Raw genomic sequence first — 25,230 nt, forward strand, 5'->3', positions numbered from 1 at the left:
CTCTCTCTCTCAGTATGAACAGGAAACGCCGCTTGAAGCGCGGGTTGCCAGATCCCGATGAAACACCGCTGCTGACTTACGTCACAGCTCACGACGAGGGACTTACAGTCATCACAAAATCATAAAAAAAAAATCTGTTACATTGTCTTAACAATTAAAACCCTACGACTGTTTTTTTTTAAAGATTTATAAGGAATTTACTTTTGTTCAACAACAGTTTTTTGAATTCTTATTTTCTTATTCTAATTTCTGTTCTCATGCTGTGTTTTTCTTCCTTTTTATGTTTTTTTTTTCATTGTAGATTAAATGTTGAAGACATTAAAACCATACAGAAAACCAGAACATGTTTTACACTTTAGATTCTTTTAAATAGTCACTTTTGTCTTTGAGGACAGATCTGCACACTCTTGGTATTTTAATCTCAGTGTCTTCATGAGGGATAGTCACCTGGAATAGTTTTCTCAGCATCTTGAAGGAAGGAGTTCCTGGAGGTGCTGAACGATAGTTGCTGCTTTTCCTTCACGCTGTGAAGCTCCAGCTCGTCCCATTTAAATCACCTCAAATCACCATCTCAGTTCATCAGGTTTAGATCAGGGGATTATAATTCTATGTGTGTTCCTTAATTGTTTTCATGTCTTTAGTAATAATCTACATTGTAGATAATTAATTAAAAAAGAAATAAAGAAAAAAAAATGTACCAAACTTTTGACTGGTACTGTATGTATTTGACATCTTTTTATCTTTCAAAAAAAAAAAAAGTAATAAATGATCATTTGTCTCATGGGTTTTATAGTTAATTTGATGCATTCTTTGCTGATAATGGCAACATTTATCTACAGTAGAATTTAATACACTCTTAGAGTGTATTAGACACATAAGAGCTACAACTTTGCACACACCACAGTTAATGTTTAATTTGTAATATGTTTAATAAAGTGAATAAACTGTGCTGACCCAGATAACAAAAATGTTAAATGTTCATATTTCCATCACTAATTAATTGATTTATGCAATGAAACAACATCTCCTACATCACAATGTATATATATTTTTGCATCTATTTAATGCTGATTCAACATTATGGTTTAAATGTATGCTTTGTATTAAGCATTACTTACAGTAAGTATGTATCTATTCTATCTGTTTTTATTCCATTGTTGAGGCCTGAAATGTGCTGGTCTTTCATTGTAGTACATTTAAATAATAATTATTAATATTAATATTATTATTTGTGGGAACAAACAGGTGTTTTCCATCTGAGGATTTTTTATAACGTAAAATAAGGTGTCTTTATATATTGTGGTCTATGCCCACTTTTGCACAGAATTTTGTATTACCCTTAAAACACTTTACATGGTGTTTTATAGTGTTTCTTGTGAACATAGTGGATATAACTCATTCTCTGCTGTTAGATACAGTCGACTCTACATCATTGCATTAATGTAGTACAAATTATTAATATTCTTGAAACATATTCCAGGATTTCTCCACTCTAAATGTCCATTTCACTAATGTTCTGATCTAAAGTGACTTCATCCCAGGTTTATGTCCCCGGTGGTCAGCAGCTGTGTGCTCTCTGACTCTCTGAGTAAGGTCATTTACTCGGCCCCTCTCTCAGTAGGATCTTTAGGATTACTAATGCTGGAACAGATGAGTGAGGAGGAGCTGTGATTTCAAGCTATTCGTCCGTAATCTACAAACATAAACGCACATAAACATGGATTTAACATCACAGGCTCAGTTCAGAGGACCTCTGAATTGTCCAATCAGTCAAAACATATGGATGGCATTATATCATATTTTTTTCTTGGTCAGTATTGATTTTTAACTCTTTTGACTGTTTACCACATTTAAGTAAATTTTCTTAGCCTAATTATTTAATATATATTTTTATTTGCATACATTTTTCCACCACATAATTAAAAGATGCAAGCTTGTGTCTTCAGTCCCTTGAAAATAAAACAGTATGATTGTTGTGATGTCATAGGTGATAAAGGTTACTTTCCTAAAGAGGATGTTATCTCAGGATAGTAGAGTGTACGCATTTTAATCATTTAATATTTTTATGAAAATAGCTAAATATAATAATTGAAATGTCTAAATTATTTAAAACATCTTGAAAACTTAAAGAAAAGATAATGTACCCTTCACATTAAAGAAAACAGTCTAAAATGTACAAAATATTGTTGCATAAAAAAGTGATAAGTTTAACATTCCTTTATATATTTGTAGTAATGTGTTAATTCCGAGTAAATGTTATTTTGTTCCAGACACAAAATCAATAATATCAATATACTGGAATATTGATATTGACTGTGCTGTTAAATCAGCCATTTTTATGCTTCCAACTCTAAAAGTCTGCACTTATGGTATTCACTAGTAAATACGCTTTTGTAATGGCGTTTGTGTGCACTCGTCTCGTAAAATGATATCCACCTTGAAGACTTGACTTGAAGACAGCATTTCACTAGTGAGCGGGGTTTATGTAAATGTGAAACAAATCAAGACAGTTTGGCAGTTTGGGATTTGGCCTGTGTAAAAGCCAATTAGGTTAATATTTGAATTTCTAAATGTTGTGTTTATTGGTCGATTTACTGAAGCTTCTCATTTGCACAGATTTTGAATGCATTCATGGTATTCCAGGTAATGCTGTGGTGTGTAGAAAGAGAGGAATTAACAGCTTGAGCGTACAGGAGACACCTCACCCCCACCCGCCCATTCAGAGCTTAACTGAGTATTTCAGGTTTTTCTGGAAGCCCATAATTACCAGTACCAGTGGTTAAAAGACGAGGTTGCCAGGTAACGTCACCCTGGAGATTGCACTTGGGTATGGCTGCACAACAGGTGGATTTCTCTGTTACTCTTCATTTAGTCCTACTCCTACTCGGCTAATGCTAATCTGCACTCACAGTGGAGAGTTTACTCAGCAGAAAGCCTGGCCATGATTTTTAATGGGAGATACTTATTTAATGTAAATGGAGCCGAGCTGGATCATAACACCTGTTTATAGAGCTCACACACTTCTGTCAGTTAGTGAGTTTAAAACTACCCTACTATAACCCTCTCTCTCTCACTCTCACTCTCTCTCTCTCTCTCTCTCTCTCTCTCTCTCTCTCTCTCTCTCTCACACTTCTGTCAGTTAGTGAGTTTAAAACTACTCACTCTAATCTCTCCATCTCTCTCTCTCTCTCTCTCTCTCTCTCTCTCTCTCTCTCTCTCTCTCTCTCTCTCTCTCTCTCTCTCTCTCTCTCTCTCACACGAGGCGGGTCGCCAGTGTTCCAGGCCAGCAGGCTGAGTGTGATGGAGGTGTGAACAGCAGACTGCAGTTTCTCTGAACTCTGCGGTGCACTGGAGCAAGAGACACTCAACCTCAACTGGCTCTGAGCCAGTGTCAAATAGAGTCTTACAGGCCCTCCCCCCTTCTCTCTCTCTCTTTCACTCTCTCTCTCTCTCTCTCTCTCTCTGCCTGTGTCCTGCTCCCACTCAGAATCAGGTAGCTCTACCCCCAGCCAACATGCTCATGTGGGACTCACATGGGTGGAACGTGGGCTAGGTGTGTGCCAGGTGGGCTTGGCCTTCCCAAATGGGCCCCATTGTAACAGCCCACCTTAATCTCACATGGACCCCACCTAGGTCCCATGTACAGTGTATAACCCAGATGGGGCCCATGTTCAACCCATCCACAATGGGGCCCAACAGGTGTGTAAGAAAATATTGATATATCAAAGTATTGCAATATTATGTTTTGCAATACTGTATCGCTTCTTGCTTAATATTTAGATCTACAGTCAAAAGTTTCAACACACCTTAAATTCAGTGCTTTTGCATTACATAAAAATCTCCTGCATTGTAGATTGAAGGAACACAAAAAAAAAAAACCAACACAGTAGTAAATGGGAGTGAATGTGTCCAATTTCCAAACACTGGAGAGAGATTCTATTTCATCCGCTTCTCCCCAGACATGAAGCTTATTTGGGTTGCCAGATTGACAACCCTATAGAAAATATTATCCTCATTGGTCCATTTAAGACTAGATTTATCCAAATTATGAAGAAAAATATATAGAATTATTTAGTAAACAAAAAAAGTTTTAAACAAACCGGAATATGTTTTATAATTTAGATTCTTCAAAGTAGGCACATGTTGCTTAGATGACTTTGCACATCTTAGCTAGATTTTTCCAGTCAGCTTTATGAGTTAGACTCAAGGAATAACTTTCAGTTAACAGCTGTGCTGAACTTGTCAAGAGTTAATTACTTGAATTTCATGTCCTATTAATTTCATGTCCTAATTATGAGTTAGACTCAAGGAATAACTTTCAGTTAACAGCTGTGCTGAACTTGTCAAGAGTTAATTACTTGAATTTCATGTCCTATTAATTTCATGTCCTAATTATGAGTTAGACTCAAGGAATAACTTTCAGTTAACAGCTGTGCTGAACTTGTCAAGAGTTAATTACTTGAAATCCATGTCCTCTTAATGTGTTTCAGAGCATAATTTGTGTGAAGAAAAACATAAGAGAAAGTGGTGTACAAACTTTTGACTGGTTATTTATATTACAATACACAGAATCATAACCACTATATCATGATACATACTGTACCACCCAGTTCTTAACAATACACCCAGTGGAATACCTATACAAGCCTCACATGGGTGTTTTATCTGAGTTGGAACGACTGGTCTCTCTCTCTTTCTCTGAAGCTGAGAAGGTGTAGATAGTGTAGTCTGAAAGTTGGTTCAATAGTCTTTATTTACTGATGGTTGATGAATTCGTTTGAGTTGTGTTGTTGTTATGCATGAGTCATGCTGTCCAGGATTGGCATGGCGTCGCCTGTGGGCAGTCTCGTAATGTCATGCAGTTGCTGTTGGCCTTTATTCTAGGGCTGAACACCCCACTGTTTACAGCCTGGTCTCTCTGTCTGTATAAATCTCTCTCGCAGGGAAGTGTGGAGTCAGGAAATTAACTGAGTGCAGGAAATGATGGGACGAGTCTGCCTAGAATTGCTGTAAAGCCTTCTTAATTTGGTGATGTTATGGCGTCACATCAATGTCAAAAGTCGGGGGCGAAAAAATAACTTAACCAGCGTGTTTTAATATTTTGCCTGCATAAATGCCCTTTGCGTCTTTGTCTTGCCCTTAGTTTTGGCATAGTTTTGGGGTCAGAAGTTGCCAAGTTGCCCTGGTATAACCATCAGAATGGGTGCAGCATGGATGAACCATAGCAAAAACTGTAAGCCAAGACAACAATATACACCATACTTGTGCTGGGCACAGATGGAATTTGGCCTCTACCTTTAACCCATCCGTAAAGTGAACACAGTAAGTACACTCAGAACACAAAGTGAGGATTAATGGCCTTGCTTAAGGACCCAAGAGGGCCCAATATGTTGCCATCACTGCTCCTTAACAGTTAAAATATATGTGATGTCATCACAGAATTAAATGAAGCAAAACCAGAGCAATAGGTGTTGTAGGTTGTACCTGATAAAGTGGCCAATGAGTGTATATGCTTCCTTATAAGTCCATTTTACACGAGCAGATAAACACACAATAGCTCATTGATCACAATATTACAAAGTATAAATCAGCCTGAATCTGACAGAACATCCTGTACACCATCCCTGCAGTGCACATACTGTAACTGCTGCTGTAAATTCTACGGTCAGAATAGGCAACAGTGTTGCAGGGTCTGAACTACTCGCTCAGTACGTCTGAGCTCTCTTACTTACAGCCTGAACTTCTTCACTTCTCCTGATCTCCAGCTGGGGAATAAAGACTCTCAGATCAGCACAGCCCAGACTGGAACTGAGAGAACTTCAACTTCTAATCAAACTTCAGCAGGTAAATCTCTCAATCTCTCTTTTGTTAGTTACTCAGAAAGTGCCACAGAGTTCAAAGTCTGATCTTAAGGGATAAGTGATTAATTAATTGTTCAGCAGGTGGGAATAGAAACTCTAGTCAAAGTATTAGAAAAAACTATTGTGCTTCTGTATTTGTTAGATTGTAGAAATACAGCTGAACTGCAAACAGTTGAAGTATAAGTTCTAAAACATTAAATTTGCTGAAGCACATTTGGAGAAACTACAAGAGTTAATTACTTGACTTTCCTGCCTTTTAATGTGTTTGAGAGCATCAGTTGAAAGTTGTGAAGAGGTAGAGTTACAGGTATACAGTGAATAGCTCTATTTGAGTAATGATCTAATCCATATTGTGGCAAGAAAATAACTTTAAGAAATGAAGATCAGTCACTACAAACATTTCAAGAATATTGAAAGTGTCCTTAAGTGGAGTCGCAAAGACCATCAAAAATGTTATGATGAAACTGGCTCTTATCAGCACTGCCCCAAGAAATTACGAGTTACCTCTGTGGCACAGGATAAGTTCATCAGAATTCCCAGCACCCAACACTGTATTCTTTTTAGTTAATTTAGTAACTGAGAGTTGAGAATTTATGACTATTTATATATTATTACTATGACTATTACTATTACTCTTATTGTGAGTCATATAAGCTTGCTCTTATAGCCTTCAACACTGAGACCAGGCAGTTATTAACTATTAAATAACACATATAGAAATCCAAAGAGAAGGTAGCAGCAGCCTGTGGAGAATAATTACACCATGAAGGTGAGTGAGAGATGGGGAGACACGCCCAAAATGCAAATAGCGTGACCAACATCAGATGAAAACCCCTGCAGAACTGCTCAGAAGTCCCCGTTCATCTAAAGAGTCAAAATGAGCATGTGCAAAAAAGTTGTGTTGGCCTCAATTCGCAAATTTGTACATTTTGCCAACTCAGGTTATTATTTTCAGCCCCTCCTTTCAGTAGACTGGATTCATAATAATAATGATTCATTTATTTTCTATCAGCAATAAATGGATATTTTAATGCTTCTCCTTCCATTAGTGAGCAATAGGCTACATCACATTCACTACCCAATTTTCCCATTGTTTTTGCCAGTTAATCTTTTCAAGTCCTGTCAATAACCATATATGGTAAGAAATCCAGTGTACAAAATTTAGCAGTAAACTGCCATGGACTTTAAAGAAAACAAAACCAAAAATTGAAGAAAAAAAAAAAAGAAAAAGTAATAGTATATTGTGTAAAAAAACTGAAAAAGGTCATATATTGTTTTAACAAAAAGACGGGTATGTATATAAAAAAATAGAAGTAAAGCCTGTAATAACCACTTCTGGCGCCGACGCAAGTGCCTGCCTGTTCCAGTAGCTCCGTCTCCTTTGTGTGTTTTTTCGAGTTCTAGAATTTACCCTCGGGGATCAATAAAGTATCTATCTATCTATCTATCTATCTATCTATCTATCTATCTATCTATCTATCTATCTATCTATCTATCTATCTATCTATCTATCTATCTATCTATCTATCTATCTATCTAGACCAACATTTAAAAAGAAACTTAATTAAAGAAATTGAGGAAATTAATTTAATATGGTTAAGTGCGCAGTTCAGTATATTTTATTCAGTTGATTTTACATGGTCACTTCACAGTTTTGTTTTGTTTTTCACTGAACCCCTGATTTTAAAGTGGTAAGTCCACTATAAATCATGGCCTCCTGTGGCTTATTGTTTTATTAGGAAATAACTAAAGCCAGTCAGTGCTGTTTGAGCAGCTTCACTGCTGCAGCCGCTGTCGTCCTCAGTTTGCTCATTAGGGATCTTTTTTTCTACAGCAGCTGGAAGCTCTGATCGAATAAAAACAACCAAATGCAATGAAACCTTTGGATTAAAGGTCATCGCTGACACTGGCTGGAAACGTCTCTGTGGATCTTGAAGCTTTCTTTTTTCGGCTGAATCACAAACCACACAATAAATACCTGCTTCTTTCTGCCCAGCTAGCTTGTGTTTTATTGCCTGAGTAAAAACATAACCTATTTTTCAGCAAATAAATCCTATAAAGCAGATGATGTTACATCTTCATGACCTTCATGAACATCTCTCTCCTGCAGAGCTCAGGCCTGGAGGTTTTTTTCCCAGCCACATGTGTTCTGTCAGGCTTTTAATGGGGAGAGACGGCTTCCTGTTGGTTAAATGACCAGCGCACTGTAAACCCGGCACTGAATTTACTGTTAGATTCTTACTCTGTCCAGCTGAGATGTTTAATTCCTAAAATACTGTATTTAATATCACACTTCATACCATATGTCACTACATTGCTCTACATTGCATTATATAAATCACCCCAAAATAGAACCTTGTGGGACTTGTGGGAGATATGGCTACTAAATAATTTACAATAATTGCTACATTAGTTGTATTAATAACTAAAAACTAAACCTAAGGTGTAAGTGGTTAAACAAAGAGCCCATAAGCCTATGGGTGCATTGCCACAACTATAACTTTATATGTACATATTCACTATCTATTCACCCTTAAGCATTTATTTACCTTTATCTGCTTGTTTACATTGAAGTGATAGAGAGTGTTGTTCCTGCAGACAGCCTATAGCATACTATTAGAAGGAAAAACATTAAAATATCCATTTATTGCTGGTAGAAAATAAATGAATCATTACAGTCTACTGAAAGGAGGGGCTGAAAATAATTATTCACAATATTTCAATGCAACGGATGATTTGAATGCATTTAAAGAAGAAAAAATCCAGATGAGATGTTATATTAATCTTAAAGTGACCAAAACCTTCTGCTTATTTATTAGCTATAGTAACATAAAAAAAAACTTAATTGAAACTGTTTTAAGTTCACTACCTAAGTTTTAGAAAACCTAATTTTCTCATTGTTTTTGACAGTTAATCTCTTGAAGTCCTGTCAATAACCATAAATGGTATGAAATCCAGTGTAAAAAAAAAAAAAAGTATTGGCATATTGTATAAAAATTAAAAAGGATCATATATTGTTTTAACAAAAAGAGGGGGCGACATTTAGCAAATGCATCACTGGTTAATAGCTTTAAAAATAGATTTAAAAAAATGTAGAAGTAAAGCCTGTAGTAAAGCAGTGCTGGAACAAATGGTGTTACTGCTGTTACTCTCTACTGCAGCATTCACTTTCATCATAATAACTAGAAAAACCCAGAGAAACACAGAGAACTCTGTAACTATTAAAAGTGTAAGTCTTTTGATGAAGCCAGAGAACGCTGAGTACTGTTTTTCCTACACCTTCAAAAGACTCTTGGAAACTGCTACAGGAAACCGTCTGGCTGACCCACATGGCAACAGCTTTAGCCTTTAGCTTTTTAGCTTAACACTGGATTTTTAGTAAAGTTAGAAAGGTATGAGAAATTAGAGGTATTAGAGGTGAAATGTAATAATAAAGTCATTGCTAAGATAAGAAAAAAAAAAAAAAAAAAAAAAAACGCTTGTCTGGGCCATACAGCTCTACTACTGGACAACTATATAACATTAGTGTTATAAATAAACAAATCAAAACATAGAAATATTAAAAAAGGTTCTGTGGGAAGTTCTGTGGCAGTCATGTGGTTAACAAATGACCCAGTCATGCCCTGTTTACCACTCTGACCCCCCCATCTCCTATATAAATGCTCCAGGCTCAAGTGGCAGCAGTTAAAGAAGCTGAAGGATGGACACCTCATCGTTCCTGTCCACTGCAGTCTTCTTCTGTCTGATCCACTGTTCCCATTCTGACATCACTGCTCATCACAATGGTAAGAACCTGCTGTGCTGATCTCATTAACATACAGTATATGGCACACTTTAACAAAACAAGGCCCAGTTTCAGGACATCTTAACATAAAGAGAGAGAGAGAGAGAGAGAGAGAGAGAGGGCTTAGTGTGAATATGCTGTATGATTTTAACAATTATCTATGTTTTATGAATATTTTATGAATCAAAGAAATGCGCTTACACCAATTTTCAGCAAACTGTTGCAAGTGATCCAACAGACAATCAGCATTTGATGAAGGTGATATGATAGCACGCAATATAGAAGTGAAATATCTTCTGTGCAAAATGTATTAAATATCTTGTTTGTCAGTTTCAGTAAAAAAATGTGTGTGAAAAATAGATTTTTATATTGAAGCATTTTTGTTTTAGAAAAATCACATTGCTTTCAATTCAAATGCTTCACATGACACATATGCAGTTAATTATGATACAGATGGAGTAATAAAAACCCAACTCAAATAAGACACCAAGAAAAAACCTAAACATATCCAACCTACAACCTTCCTGTGAATGCTGCTTATATGAAGTGGATGTACAGAGTAGATCTCCTTTAAAGAGGAATCTTCCAGATCTTATCATATTAAATTAATTTAAATTAATTGTTTCTAAATGTAATGCATTGGTCCACGGCTTAATTAAAGGTACTTCTGTTTTTGTCAGTATTTAATCTCTCTAAATGGATCTTGTATTCAGCAGTGAAGTGCAGCTCTCCGTGGACGAGGCCAGTTCACCCCTTTCTGAGGGTTGTCGGGGGATCAGTGGCACGTTACGGTTCTCATCCATGGCTGGTGAGTACCTGTTTGGATGACACATGGAAACATAACTGTAAATATAGTAGAATATAGAATATTAATATGAAATATACTTTATGTACAATTATTGTGTCAGAACAATTATTTTGTTTTATTTCCCAGGTGTCTCTGAGGTACAAAGGTTTTCATTTCTGCGCAGCGTCTGTTCTCACCGACCGCTGGCTGCTGACCGCCGCTCACTGCTTCTCAGATTCCTCAGAGTAAGCTCTCCTGTTTCATCTTCACACGCTGTGATAATAATAATAACAACATCTCTCTCAACAACAGTGTCACTCCCAACACATATAGTGCTCTCCAAAAGTATTGGAACAGTCAGGCCAATCCCAGTATTTCTGCTGTAGACTAAAAAACATTTAAATTTGGTGTTAAAAGAATAATATAAGACAAAAGATCAATATTTCAGCTTTCATTTCCAAGTTTTTACATCTGAATCTGATACACAGTTCAGAAGATACTGTAGCACCTTCTGTCTGAACCCATCCATTTTTCTTATGTTTTTTTGCCCAGGCGTGTTCTGATACATTCATTATTCAAACCATAAACAGTGCTCAGTTTCAGATTTAGGTTTTATCAGTGCAGACTGTGCTTTTATAGTTAGAGGAGTTACCAAAAATGAAAATCAGAGAGCTATAAGAGACTAGGGGTGAAAACCAAGCAACTCTGAAGTTGAGAGAAGATGGGAAATCAATCGGAGCCATTAGAGCACAAATTTTGTCCATAGCCAGAACTGCAGTATGAAGAGCAGTTCTAAAGAAGAAAGTCGTCACTGGTGTACTAAATAACAGATGATGAACGGGTTAGCCAAGGAAAACAGCTGCAATTGACGACAGAAACATTGTGAGTGCTAAATCAACTGTTAGTAACATCAGCAACAATCTCTATAGGGGCAGGAGTGAAGGTATCATAACCTACTGTTCACAGAAGACTTCATAAACTAAAGTACAGAGGCTTCACCAGAAGATGAAAACCATTAATAAGTAAGGCCAGGCTGGAATTTTTACAGAGACATGTCTATGGACTGATGAGACAAAGATCAAAATTTACCAATGTGATGGAAATTTCATTGCTCTGTTACCAGGGAGTTCCTGGGCGATGTAGAGGCAGTGGTGGGAGAGCATGACCAGAAGGTGGTGGACCGAGGGGAGCAGAGCTTTCGGGTGAAGAGTGTAAAGCTCCATGAGAAGTACCAGCACACATTTCCCATGAGCTACGACATCGCTGTGCTGGAGCTTCAGGAAAGCATCCAATTTAGCAAGTTCTTCCCCAGAATATTAACCAAGCATACATACATATACAGGGGTTGGACAATGAAACTGAAACACCTGGTTTTAGACCACAATAATTTATTGTGGTGACGGACAGTTCTGGTGGAAACAGGAGAGTTGAGGTGCACCTTAAATTCTGCCGTGATTTGAGCAGCCGTGGTTTCATGTTTTTTGGATACAACCCGGGTTAGCACCCGGAAATCCCTTTCAGACAGCTTCCTCTTACAGCGTCCACAGTTAATGTTGGCTGTTGGATGTGGTTGGTCCTTTGTGGTGGTATGCTGACATTACCCTGGATACCGTGGCTCTTGATACATCACAAAGACTTGCTGTCTTGGTCACAGATGCTCCAGCAAGATGTACCCTGCTAATTAAACCTTCACACTCTGCTCTTACTGGTGCAATGTGCAATTAATTAAGATTGACCACCAGGCTGCTCCAATTTAGCCATGAAACCTCCCACACTAAAATGACAGGTGTTTCAGTTTCATTGTCCAACTTCATTTCACTTCTCAAATATCACTCACTATGTTCATCTGCTATATGGTATATTTAACTGAAATTGCTGATCCAAAAAAAAAAAACCCCAATGATTTTTAAAGGAACATTATGAAAATGATCAGGGTTGCCAAAACTTTTTATAGCACTGTATATGCAAAAAAATACAGTATTTATGTTTATTGAGAAGCATTTATCATTGCTGTCATGCAAAACTTTGTATCATTAAAAAGGCAGCTTTACACAAGAAGGAATAAACTTTCTTTCTTAACCTTCAGTGGTATTTCTATTGGTTCAGTTATCTTTGTAAAATTAAACAGCAGCATTTAAACGATGCCGAGAATTTAAACAATCCTGGCATGACAGCGATGCTCGACTGTACATGTTTCTGAGAAGTGAAATATGTCAGTCTTAAAGTGTTGAAGGCCACGTCTGAAGCTAGTGGATAAACCTTCTGATTAAACATTTGCTCAGCAGTGAGTAAACTATCTAACTCTGTAATCATTACTGTATAATCACAGCTGTCTCAATCACATCTCACACTCATCTGAGCTTTGTGTTGGCAGGTGATTATGTTCAGCCGATTTGTCTGCCTTTTCCTGGAGAGACCTTCCCTCCAAAGACCACGTGTGTTGTCGCTGGATGGGGCCGAACAAAAGAGAGTAAGAGTTCCCTTTCTCTCTTGGGTGGAGTTTTTAAATAAATTCATTGAGTTTATTCAAAATTATATCACAGTTATTGGCTGAGAGGCGTTCTATGAGTGCCGTTATCAGCCGGTAACAGACTGTAACCGAAGCTCTCCATGTATTACTCCACCACATATAGGTAACCTAGCAACGATGCAGCGCTTACAAGCCAAACAGCGCAGCTACTAACAGAGCAGCAATGGAACCATTTTAACTTGCAGAGTTTTTATAACTAAACAGATCATATTTTCTTGTCCTCTTTAGCTCAAAATCTATAGTTATAATGAAACTGTGGTAAAATCGCAATAATACACTTGAGGTTTGTGCTATATGTTACACGATACACAATATGATACACGTTATAGCACTCAGTCTCGTGTATTAATCCTTAAGTTATTTTTCCTAACACTTCATAATGAGATTACGTACTGCTGTCCCATGACTTTTGGCACATCATTGTTTAAGGCTCTTTTACTGTACATTGTAACAGTTTATTATGGTTAGGAAATCAATTTACACAGTTACTTAAAAGGTCTAACACTGGAGTTGATGTAAATTAAGTTTTTTATATGAATACAAATGAACAATACTACGCATGAATCCAAGATAAAAAAAAAAACAAATAAAAAAATTTATCAGAAACACAAGTGTCCAAGATGCAAAATAAATCATCATCAAAAAAATCTAAAAAAAAAAAACCACCTGAAAAAAAAACAGGGCCCAGCTAAATACAAAAAGCATTAGTCTCAGCCAGCGTCATGTATAAATAGTCCAGCCACACGAGCAAGAGTGAGAAAAAACAGCTTGAAGAATCTGTTCCTTAAATGTTTGTTGAGAGGCTGCCACCACCACTTCCTGTTATTAGTTTGTTTCACAATAAAAGTCTTTTAGGTGAAAACAGGAAGCAAAGCAAAAAAGATAAATGGCATGATTGATAAATGGCTTGTAAATATCAGGAAACTGTCAATATCAAAAAGACTTTAAACGACCAGTTATATTATATGTCTATTATATTTAAATGTCTCATAATAATGAATACAAACATTACACTTTACCTATTATCATCATAAAATCTCTGGTTTGAGTTTTGAGTTTGGACAGTCAGTTACTTCACCACTTCCTGATTGGCTGCTTTTACACTAAAGTGGAATTCATTATGTTCATTATCAATAACCTTTACCTCACGTTTGTAAAGACAGTGTGTGTTGAGTGTTAGATGGTTCTCTCTCTCAGGAGGTCCCCTGACTCCAGTTCTTCATGAGGTGCAGTTGGAGCTGGTGGATTCAGCTGTGTGTCAGCATGTCCTGCAGACTCTCGGACTGGGACGGGATTTTTATGCAGTATTGTGCGCTGGACCAGAGCGAGGGGGGAAAGACACCTGCCAGGTACAAACCTCGTATATTAGTTCTGCAGGGGTGGGTTTTCTGATAGCGAATAATCTTATCAATTTACAAATGACTTTAGAAACGACGTGACTTTAAAAATACCAATTTTGTGTCTGTTTCCCAAAAGTCTTCTTAGTCTCAGCCGTAATAAATAAGTGTTAAAAACTCCTTCATAGAAAAAAATTATACATTCATTTATATGCTCAACTTTTTTACATTTTGGTGGTTGTAGTGTTAATTTCCTCCTTTCCTCCTGTATTCCACTGTTTCCCTTTGGCCTCTTTTAGGCTCTGTCTTATTTTTATTATTTTTTTACATTGACCTTATATGTCTTCTATTACTATATGTACATCATTATTGTAAGTCGCTTTGGACAAAAGTGTCTGCCAAATGTAATGTAATGTAATTCTATAATATTGTTGGGCTAAATATACATGTAAAATATTATAATTAAAGTAATGCATCTACTTACGCAGCTGGTTTACTGGGTCAATAATAAATTGACATGACCGGCTTTGCTGGTGTTGAACCGGGGATTAAAATATTACACTACATTCAATAATAAGTCATTTGACCAAGCAAATAAAGCTGTAGATTTTTTTTGTTTGTTCAGATAAACAAAAATAAAATATATTTTTTATTTTTTTAGTATACATTTTTATATATAACAATTTTTTTTTTTTTTTTGAGTGCAGATCCACCACATGTCTACATGCAATGAAGGATCTTTGGTGGCATCTGACGTTTCTTACGTGGAATTGTGCAAAAAGATACAGTATTCGTAAGCCATTTCATTTCAAGTGGGTCGGCATTCTAATATGTTAACTTACAAAAGTTTTCAGGAAATGCTCATAATATTAGGAATGTTGTTAAATACAAGGTTACAAAGTTCTTAGCCTTAAGAACATTTATGGGAAATGCATTCCCTGCACTGTACACCTCTTCTGTTTTTTGTTATTTTTCTCTACTTAATTATTTAAAAAAATCCATGATTTGGGAACTTCCACACTTGTATAAGCTGTGTTATCTTGTGAGGGAGGTTGAACACTGGCCAGCATGCTCATGGCAAGTCCTGGCAATGCCAGGTGCAGCATTCTTTACTTCCATGGAACAAAATGTCAAATATATGTCTGTATAAAAATAAGCATGTGTCAGGATGCGGGCAGGAAGGACGAGGAGAGCGGATGCAAATGCGAGTGAATTTATTACACAGATAACAAAAGACAAAAATAAACAAATAAACTGAAACTAAACTGAAAACAAGAATTATGGGGAACAAAGACGCAACCATAACAGGCTAACAAAGCACAAGAACCGACACGAGGGAAAGGGAGCACGGACTATAAATAGTGTAACACACACACGGGAAACAGAAAACACCTGGGGCTAAGGGGCGGAGTTACAAAATGAACACAGGTGAGGGCAAGAAACACTGAGGAACACGGATCACGTGGGAGAAACACTCACAGTCACAAGCAGAGACAGGCACAGAAAAGGTAAATAAACACAGAAACACGAGAACAGACAGGGACCACGTGACAGCATGTCTATAAGTATTTATACTTTTACATTAAATAATCATATTTAAATAGTAGCAAAAGTGTAATGATGTGTGAAAACAGAGAAAAAAAAAACGTGAAAGTGTGTGGAACACTCAGGCCACCTTCTGAATATGACTTCTTTATAGAGGAGCTTTGAGGAATCTTAACCCTGAAGGTGTTGAATCTAATGATGCTTTAACTGTGTGTGTTTTTGTTTTATAGGGGGATTCGGGTGGTCCTCTGCTCTGCCCGCGTGCAGACGGGCAGTGGGTACTGGTTGGGGTCACGTCTTGGGGTAAAGGGTGTGGTCGGAGCTGGATCAACAACAGGATGAATCCTCCAACTGCTCGAGGCTCACCTGCAGTGTTCACTGCTGTTCCAGTGTTCCTCAATTGGCTGCTCAGAACAGGTCTGCTGTATCTCTATAGATTTGTGAGGTTTAATTTGTGTCACATCATTTTGTATTATATTTCAGACACCAATGAATAAATCAATGGTAGTGAATGGGAAGGACAAAAATGACATCATGAAACAATGACATCCAGAGCACCAGTGTGGGTGTAGATTAGATCTCAGTTACCTGCCCTGAGGGAGCACAAGACGTTCGGTGGCTGTGCGTACAAAGAGGAAATTGGGATTTGGTATAGAGGATAAATAAATAAGAATGAATGGGACTAACAATAGATGCAAATTGTGTGGATGATTGTGAGGGTGATCATTTTGGTCAAGAATCTCAAACAGTACACAGCAGGATTAGCCAGCAGACTTTGTCTGAGGGAGGAATCTGTCCCTACTGTCTATGGCAAGCCAACAGATGACGGAGATGTAAGTACTTTCAAACAATGTGTTTTGTGCTTCTATCACAATTAAGCATAAACTAGCTTGTTTGTCTTTTGCCATTGAGCACAAGCTTATACTTATGTGTGGTTAAATCTCAGCATCGTCATGGACTAGACAGCAACAGCTTATTTGCACAAAAGTGACAGAGCCCTTAAACGGCTCATTCTGAAGGGACTGAAATGGGCAAGAATAGAGCTGTGAGATAGAAGTACAGACTTACAGTATTGCAGTTTAGGTAAAAAGATGCATAATATGTCCCTTTTAAAAAATCTCTGTAGTAATGAGTGAGTAATGTGGAATATATGACAAAAGGAATAGTGCATTATGGGAAGGGATGTTCCCGGAATCAGTGATGATGGAGGCAAGACCTGAATGAATGACACATTCCAACAACTGTTGGAATGGTGCTGATATCTATAATAATTCAGTGCTGCTTGATTCTTGTTGTTATTTGGAACAAGGGCATTACTCATTATTGCTATGACTCATTACAGGAACAACAGGCTCCCAGTGCAGCGTGGGAGATGGAGTTCTAACAGGCACTGAGGGCATTATCCGTAATCCAGCCCAGCCAGGCCTGAACTACAATAATAACGAGTGAGTTTTTCTTTACAGGTTAAGTTCCAAATGTAATGCAAATGTGATCCAGCTGTCTAAAGTGCTGCCACCATGATCAGGAGATTGCTGGTTTGAATCCTGGTCATGCAGCTTGCCACCAAAATGGCCTTTCCATTTTTTGCATTATTGTTTAAAATGAAACCAACCCATTAAAACAAGATGTACAGTATTTTTATATACAGTAAAGTAAATGTGTGTTACCATCCATTTCATTAATTATATAATGATGTTCTTTTAATTATATTGAGATTATACTATAGTATATATTGTTCTAAGAGGTCACTGAGGTCGTAGGAACACTATGTACGCTCTGTACGCTCTGTAACACTATGTACGCTAGCTGCACTTGATTTAAGCAGGCTCTGTAAAGTCAACAACACGGCAAGGTTTAGTCTCTGAAGTCATTCTGAGAGCTTTCCCCAGAGTACAGCTTCTAAACTGCAGTCCTGAGGGTTCAGAGCCTCTGACTGAAGCTGGATTGTTGTTGGTTTTGGGCAGGGCATGTTCCTGGTCCATCAGTGTGCCCGAGGGCAAACAGATCCTTCTGGAATTCCTGGAGTTTGACGTAGAGGAAGACTCTCTGTGCTCCAATGACCACCTTACTGTGTTTGCTGGTGAAGACATGCTGCTAGGTGAGCGTTATTACACCTGCATGTTTTATATAAGTACCTTTAATGTGACTCTCATATGGAAAAGTCTATAACCAGTGTTCATTTTGACACATTTGTGTTTAGTTTTAGTCTTTTGACTGAAATGTGACTGTAGTTTCAGTCATATTTTATATGAGTACCTTTAATGTGACTCTTATATGGAACGGCCAATAAGCAGTGTTAATTTTGTGATTTTTTTGGTTTAGTTTTAGTCTTAGTCTTTTACTAAAATTTGACTTCAGGTTTAGTCTTAGTCTTTTGACTAAAATTTAATTGCAGTTTTAGTCATGTTTTATATGAGTTCCTTTATTATGACTCTTATATGGAAGAGCCTATAACCAGTGCAGATTTTGACAGGTGACTTTTTTGGTTTAGTTTTAGTCTTAGTCTTTTACTAAAATTTGACTGCAGCCTTGGTCTTAGTATTTTGACTAAAATGTGTCTGCAAATTTAGTCCTATTTTATGTGAGTACCTTTAATGTGCCTTTTATATGGAACAGCCTATAACCAGTGTTAATTTTGACAGGTGATTTTTTTTGTTTAGTTTTAGTTTTAGTCATTTGACTTATACTGGCAAAATTAACACTAGTTGACACAAAAAAAACATCTTTGCCTAGAATTAATCAAATGAATTGTAGTCAAACAAAAATTATGTATTAAATATTTTTAGAAGCTTTAGAACCTTATGACAAAAAATGGGAGTAAATGAGAGGAAAAAATCAAAAAGAGATGAGTAAGTAAACCTGTGGATTCAAGCTGAGGGAGTATATGAAACTTGGTGGCTGTTGGGACACAGAAACTCTATGTCTTTGGCATGTGTGAAATTGAATGGGAGTGAATATGAGGAACAAGGGATTCATTTATTACAAATGTATCAAGCAATATAGAATGGCTGTGGATTAGATAGAGTTTGGAGCTGCTGGACAAAAGGGAGATTTATTAGGATTTGGTGGGTGAAATTTTATTTTATTCTAAAAAATCTCTTTTCCATTTAGGAAGCTTCTGTGGCCGTGAAGCTCATCCTCCACTGCTCATCCACTCCGGCACTGCCAGGATCCAGTTCGTGTCTGATTTCAGTGTGACGGGTGCTGGCTTCTCCATCCGGTACAGAGCTGTGGATCACGATTACTCGTTAGGTAAGAGTGTAAACTCTCAAACCAGTCTGTTCACAACATTCCCAACAGTGTTCTCTACTGACAACGGCTTATTGAAAAGAGAACAGGGTACATCAGTTCATTCCTGTGGTTTACAGACCTGCTTCAGGGCTTTCTGACAGTGATGAATGAAAGCAACTTCCCTGAATGTGGAATGCAGACTTCATATTGTATACATAAGCATGAAACACAGAATGACAGCATGCTTTCGCAACGTTCAAATATGAGCATTTCATGCATGCACACCGACACGTAAGTGATAGGGGTCAATATACAGCTCTGTAAAAAAATAAGAGACAGCTTAAAAATAATGAGTTTCTTTGATTTTACCAAATTGAAAACCTCTGGAATATAATCAAGAGAAACATAGATGATCACAAGCCATCAAACCAAGCTGAACTGCTTTAATTTTTGCACCAGGAGTAAAGGCATAAAGTTATCCAAAAGCAGTGTGTAAGGCTGGTGGAGGAGAACATGCCAAGATGCATGAAAACCGTGATTAAAAACAGGCTAATTCCACCACATATTGATTTCTGAACTCTTAAAACATCTGTAATTGCATGTGCAATAGTTTTAGTAAAGTTTTGAAGTTATAAGTGTTGTTATTGTAACAGTGAATTCTGACTCATGTGATGTTATTACATGTGTAATAGGGCGAGGACAGTAATTACATTTGTATAAAATGTTCTGGAAGTGGAAGAGCATGACTAATTACACTACATATCCACTTTAAATGCCAACTTATTCAAGCAGTTAGATAGCAGTAGGTGAATGATTGTGATCTGACATCTTCAAACACCAAGGTTCATGCTTTCAGCCATTCCGTAAAATTATGGTACATAGGTAATTGCACCAGGTTAGTGACATTTTTCAGATTGACTGACCTTCATTTCTTAAAAGTATTTTTTTTATTTATTTGAGTAGTTCTTGCCAATGCAGATTTTTAATCATGAAAAACAAAAGCTTTAACAATTAAGGTGGATTCAAACTTTTATTGGTACTGTATTTAAAATGGTTTTGTTCAGCATTTTGGTAATTATTAGGAAATACGTACTACTAATTCTGCAATGTGAATTGGAAATTCTTAATGTCCTAATATGAATATTTCCAAATGAACTCAGGGTAAGACTTTACTTGGATGGTCCGTTTTATGGCCTTGTTGATGCTCAACTGACATTCAACTAACACTAAACTGAATGTCCATTAAATATAACTTTAACCCTATGTTGAATGTAAATGATTCAAAATAGAATCTAACCGTAAACCTAACCCTAACCTTAGCCCTTAATCAACCCTAAAATCTAACCCTATACCTAACCCTAACCCTAACCTTAACCTAAGATTAAAATCTAACACTAAACCCAATCCTAAAATATTAAGATTAAGCATTTGGGTTAGAGTTGAATGTAGGGTTATATTCAATAGAGAATCATTTACTTTCACCTTTTAGTTCATTTGCATTTAATAGACATGTAGTTGAATGTTAGTTGAATGTCAGTTGAGCATCAAAGAGGCCATCAAATGGACCATCCAAGTAAAGTGTTACCGAACTCAGTATTAGGGAGGGTCTCTGAAGTAATTGGTAGAGGATAGATGATCCCAGTGGAAGATGTTGTGTTACAGTAGCAGGACACACAATTGGACATGATACAAATATGTTAAGATAGAAATAATGAAAATGCTACAGTATTTCTAGATCAATAATTTATCATATTGCCCAGTGTATTTCACAAATCTTACATTTTTAGAAATAATTTATTAAATTGCTGATCTTAAGATTATTATTTTTTTTTACAAATAGACTAATAGAAATGGTTCAATATCACTTTTAACTAAAAAAATAAACTGCCTGTTTTGTCTTAATTGTATACTGTACACATATAATGTATTTTTTTATTTTAAAAGTGACTAACCAAAACACTGAGGTGAAAACAGCAGCACACACACACACACACACAAACACACACACACACACTCTCTCTCCTCCACATGACCCCTAGCAGAAACGCGATACTGCCGCCGGAACAACGGTGTGTTTGTGTTGCAGGGAAGCCGGCATTGTCCGCAGGGAGATTAGACTGTGTATGAGTGTGTGTGAGTGTGTGTGTGGTTTGTTCAGCCATGCTTGGCTCCACCAGTGCCTCTCTTTTGTGTTTGCTCAGGGCCAGACTGCGGCACAGTGGCAATGTTTGAATCCCAGGGGGTCCTGCGGAGCCCTAACTACCCCCGGCACTATAACAACAGCACCCGGTGCCGCTGGCTGATCCGCGCCCCGCAGGGTCACATCGCCAAGGTAATGAAACCTGCGGCCTGGCCTGGCCCTGCCCGGCCCGGGCGACTCGCCGCCGGACGCCTCCTCATGAATGCATTTATCTGCCTGTTTGAATATGCAGTGAGAGTGGAGACTCTCTCCTGATCGGTTTCAGCGCCAGAGAAAACACGAGACACGCTTACGTTAAAGTTACGTCACTGCACTTCACCACCCCAGCCCTTACTGTACACCGCACACGGGCCTACTGCATGGACTTTTGGTGTAGTAAAACATACAAAAGTACAGGGGTTGGACAATAAAACTGAAACAGCACAGTAATTTATTGTGGTGACGGACAGTTCTGGTGGAAACAGAATACAATCTGGGTTAGCACCCGAACATCCCTTTCAGACAGCTTCCTCTTCCTCTTACCCTGCTAATTGAACCTTCACACTCTTACTGCTCTTTGATTGGCCACCAGGCTGCTCCAATTTAGCCATGAAACCTCCCACACTAAAATGACAGGTGTTTCAGTTTCATTGTCTAACCACTGTACTTAACTTTGATGAATAGCACACCTCCGTTCTCCCAGAGCGTTCCAAGATTAAGACACTTAACAGTTTGTCCAAACACCCTTCAAACTGGGTGACACGGGGCATAATTTACTCCGATAAATCACCTTTTGCTAGAATCCGGAGAGCCCTGACATTTCTGGCTCTCAGAACGCTGTGGGAGAACGGAGGTGTGCTATTCATCAACGGTAAGCACTTTTTATCATGTTTTACTACATCAAAAGTCCATTTTACACCAGGGTTCCCTTTTAATAAAAGATCCTGTGTTTTAATGCACATTAGACCTAAACACACCTCACTTCCAGACCACCATGCCCATCAGTGTAGATTTATTCCTAAACTCACAACATTTTAATGGAGCGTAAAGATTTTAAAGTGATGTAAATCATCACTTAATGCTGTCTTTTTTTATTATTTTCTTCCCCTTCTTCATTTATCTCCTTTCTTTACTAGCTTCCTAATGAAGTTTTTTAAGTTTCATATTTTGCCGGCAGCAGGAATGACGAACCCGGCTGGATGGCTACTGTCAGCAACTGCTGGGAGGGGCCCACTTGAGGGGGATTCTAATAACAGTGGTGTTGTACTTTCCTGCATTGACCGCCACAGAATTGGAAAGGGGCGCTCACACAGTTTTTTGTTGCATTTAATTTATAACCAGTATTTTTCTGGTTATAACTTGGGGGTCCCAAGTTAAGAAACTGATTGCTTTGTTTGCCTTGTTGCAAAAGGACTAAGTGTAATGTGAAAAGGTTTTTCCTTTCACTTCTCTGCAGCTGGATTTCTCTGATTTTTACCTGGAGCAGTCAGAGAGGTGTGAGTATGACTCGCTGGCTGTGTTCGGGGACACTGAGGCGAGAGAGGAAATCGGTAAGCTGATAAAATGTGTTATCCTGTGTTACACAATGAAGCACATAAAGAGTATTTGTACAGGATGCCTCTGTGGAGGATGTGACTTATTTCCACTTAGAAAAGTAAGTTTCAAGAGAACATGATTTTTTTCCAGAAGGGCCCAAACTTTTGTACATGACTGTACAAAAGTACAGCATTTTTTATTATGTTAACTATTAGACTAGGCCTTTAGTTTATGCAGCTAATGTTAAAACCTGCAAAACCTGTATGATAATGCAAATAAAGCTAACGGATAAAGTGATAATCACAGCTGGTGTGTTACGAAACTAAGTGCCTTATCTCAATTTGAGCTGAGCATTAAAAAAAAAAAACACTGGAAGACTCTGTGGGCAATATCGTACACCCTGCACAAGGGGTATCTTACACCCCGTCAACAGTCTACAGCTCCATAAAAAAAAATAAGAGCTCACTTAAAAATTATGAGTTTCTTTGATTTTACCAAATTGGAAAACTCTTGAATATAATCAAGAGGAAGATGGATTATCACAAACCATTAAACCAAGCTAAACTGCTTAAATTTTTGCCCAGGAGCAGCATAAAGTTATCCAAAAGCAGTGTGTAAGACTGGTGGAGAGGAAAATGCCAAGATGCATGAAAACTGTAATTAAAAACCAGGGTTATTCCACCAAATATTGATTTCTGAACTCTTAAAACTTGAATGAATATGAACTTGTTTTCTTTGCATTATTTGAGCTTTGAAAACTCTGCTTCTTTTTTGTTATTTATTTCAGATATTTTCCATTTTCTGCAAATAAATGCTCTAAATGACAATATTTTTATTTGGAATTTGGGAGAAATGTTGTCTGTAGTTTATAGAATAAAACAACAATGTTCATTTTTCTCAAACATAAACCTATAAATAGCAAAATCAGAGAAACTGATTCAGAAACTGAAGAGTTAGTTATTAATAGATGCATAACCACTGTAAACTAGAAAGAAAGAATCTGCTGGTTCTCTTTTTTTAAATGACACTTTTACCTGAGTGTAGGTTCAGTGCAACACCTGCTGCAGCTGATGGAGATTTATTAATGATGATTAGATGATGAATTAAATCAGGCTGGTCATAGCAGGAGAACTGCACTGTGACCTTCCAGGAATAAAGCTATGCGCTGCAGTTTCACCTGACATTAAATTGTTCAGTTGGCTTATGGGTAGTAAGAGTGTGTGTGTGTGTGGTTACAGTGCTGCTGTGTGGTCAGAGCATTCCCCCGCCCGTGTTGAGCTTCAGCAGTGTGATGTTGGTGCAGTTCCACAGTGACAGCAGTGTGTCTGGCCGGGGCTTCACTGCTACACTCTCATTCATCAGCAAAACAGGTGAGAACATCACCAACAAACAAGCCCCACACTCTGCTCACATTACACACATACTGTATTACACACACACACACACACACACACACACACACAGATATATTGTAAAATACTTTTCCTCACATTTACAAATGTATTGCTCATGATGATGTTCATAATGTCATACACTGATGTTATGAGATGCCAGCTTCAGAAACCTATGATCGTGCAGGATCTACAGGCCCAGCTTCAACATATATGTGGGTAAATGTGTTGCACAGTACCATACGCAAGCTAAATGCCTCCATATACTGTTGTATCTCATGTTGAATCCAAGCTAAAGGTGCCCAACAGGGTGCTTTCTAGAACCTCCTTATAGTATAGTTTTACCCACTTTACAAGTGATCCTTCCTCTCTCTAATAGTGTAAACACTATTATATCACATATATCATCAATACATTTACAAAAATGGTGCATTCCTCTTCTTCTTCTTATTATTTTATTATTATTATTATTATTGTTACCATATTTACTATAGTATAGGGTGCACTGGATTATAAGGCACACTATCAATGAGTGTCTATTTTCTGGTCTATGTTTATACATGAGGTGCACAGGATTATAAAGGGCCTTTTGCGACACTAGTAAGGAACAAGAGTGTCGACATGTTTTCCTTATAATTCAGCAGATCTTTTCACTGGGTGGCTAAGTAAACAAAACTCTAATTTTTGCTCACAGATTTCTGAGGATGAGTTTCTGCCCAGTGAAGTTTACAGAAGTCATTTCAGTGAGGACCTCAGCAGAACCTATTTGCTAGGTTCTATGGACTTATGGAGAACGCTGCAAGCTTTTTGGATCTGTGGATTTGTACAAAAGTCTGAGCAACAATAAATCAAGAACAATGTGGAGGGAAATGTAATACCAAGCTTTTTTGTTGCTCGATAAATGGATAAATCCATTACAGTGTATATAGAGCACTGCTTTATTGAGTTTTGATGTATTTTTAATTTTAGATCTAATATATATGCACATTTTATAAACATAAAACTTCATCAATATAAAATTATCCATAGAATACATTACAATACACAAA

At 37.4% G+C, this 25,230-nt stretch overlaps 1 protein-coding gene across 1 annotated transcript; it reads left to right on the forward strand.

Annotated features, from left to right (window-relative positions):
• Positions 1 to 5,686: 5,686 nt before the first annotated feature.
• LOC103035632 (ovochymase-2) lies at positions 5,687 to 25,056 on the forward strand. The gene is made up of 15 exons (XM_022683807.2): positions 5,687 to 5,844; positions 9,530 to 9,646; positions 10,359 to 10,453; positions 10,580 to 10,677; positions 11,556 to 11,728; positions 12,807 to 12,902; positions 14,160 to 14,311; positions 16,075 to 16,261; positions 17,187 to 17,289; positions 17,809 to 17,942; positions 18,956 to 19,096; positions 21,277 to 21,407; positions 22,711 to 22,804; positions 24,029 to 24,160; positions 24,876 to 25,056. The coding sequence occupies exons 2-15, from the start codon at positions 9,562 to 9,564 to the stop codon at positions 24,881 to 24,883; spliced, it is 1,629 nt and encodes a 542-aa protein (XP_022539528.2). The 5' UTR covers positions 5,687 to 5,844; positions 9,530 to 9,561; the 3' UTR covers positions 24,884 to 25,056.
• The last annotated feature ends 174 nt before the right edge of the window (positions 25,057 to 25,230 follow it).

Source organism: Astyanax mexicanus, chromosome 10 (assembly GCF_023375975.1).
Source record: "Astyanax mexicanus isolate ESR-SI-001 chromosome 10, AstMex3_surface, whole genome shotgun sequence".
Classification (NCBI taxonomy): Eukaryota; Metazoa; Chordata; class Actinopteri; order Characiformes; family Acestrorhamphidae; genus Astyanax; species Astyanax mexicanus.

What these genes read in the sequence shown, in the direction of transcription:
- LOC103035632 (XM_022683807.2), top strand. Translation starts at nt 9,562, where the DNA reads ATGGACACCTCATCGTTCCTGTCCACTGCAGTCTTCTTCTGTCTGATC. An exon ending in ACGGTTCTCATCCATGGCTG is followed by an intron (nt 10,454 to 10,579) that starts GTGAGTACCTGT and finishes TTTATTTCCCAG; the next exon opens with GTGTCTCTGAGGTACAAAGG. An exon ending in TCAGGAAAGCATCCAATTTA is followed by an intron (nt 11,729 to 12,806) that starts GCAAGTTCTTCC and finishes TTGTGTTGGCAG; the next exon opens with GTGATTATGTTCAGCCGATT.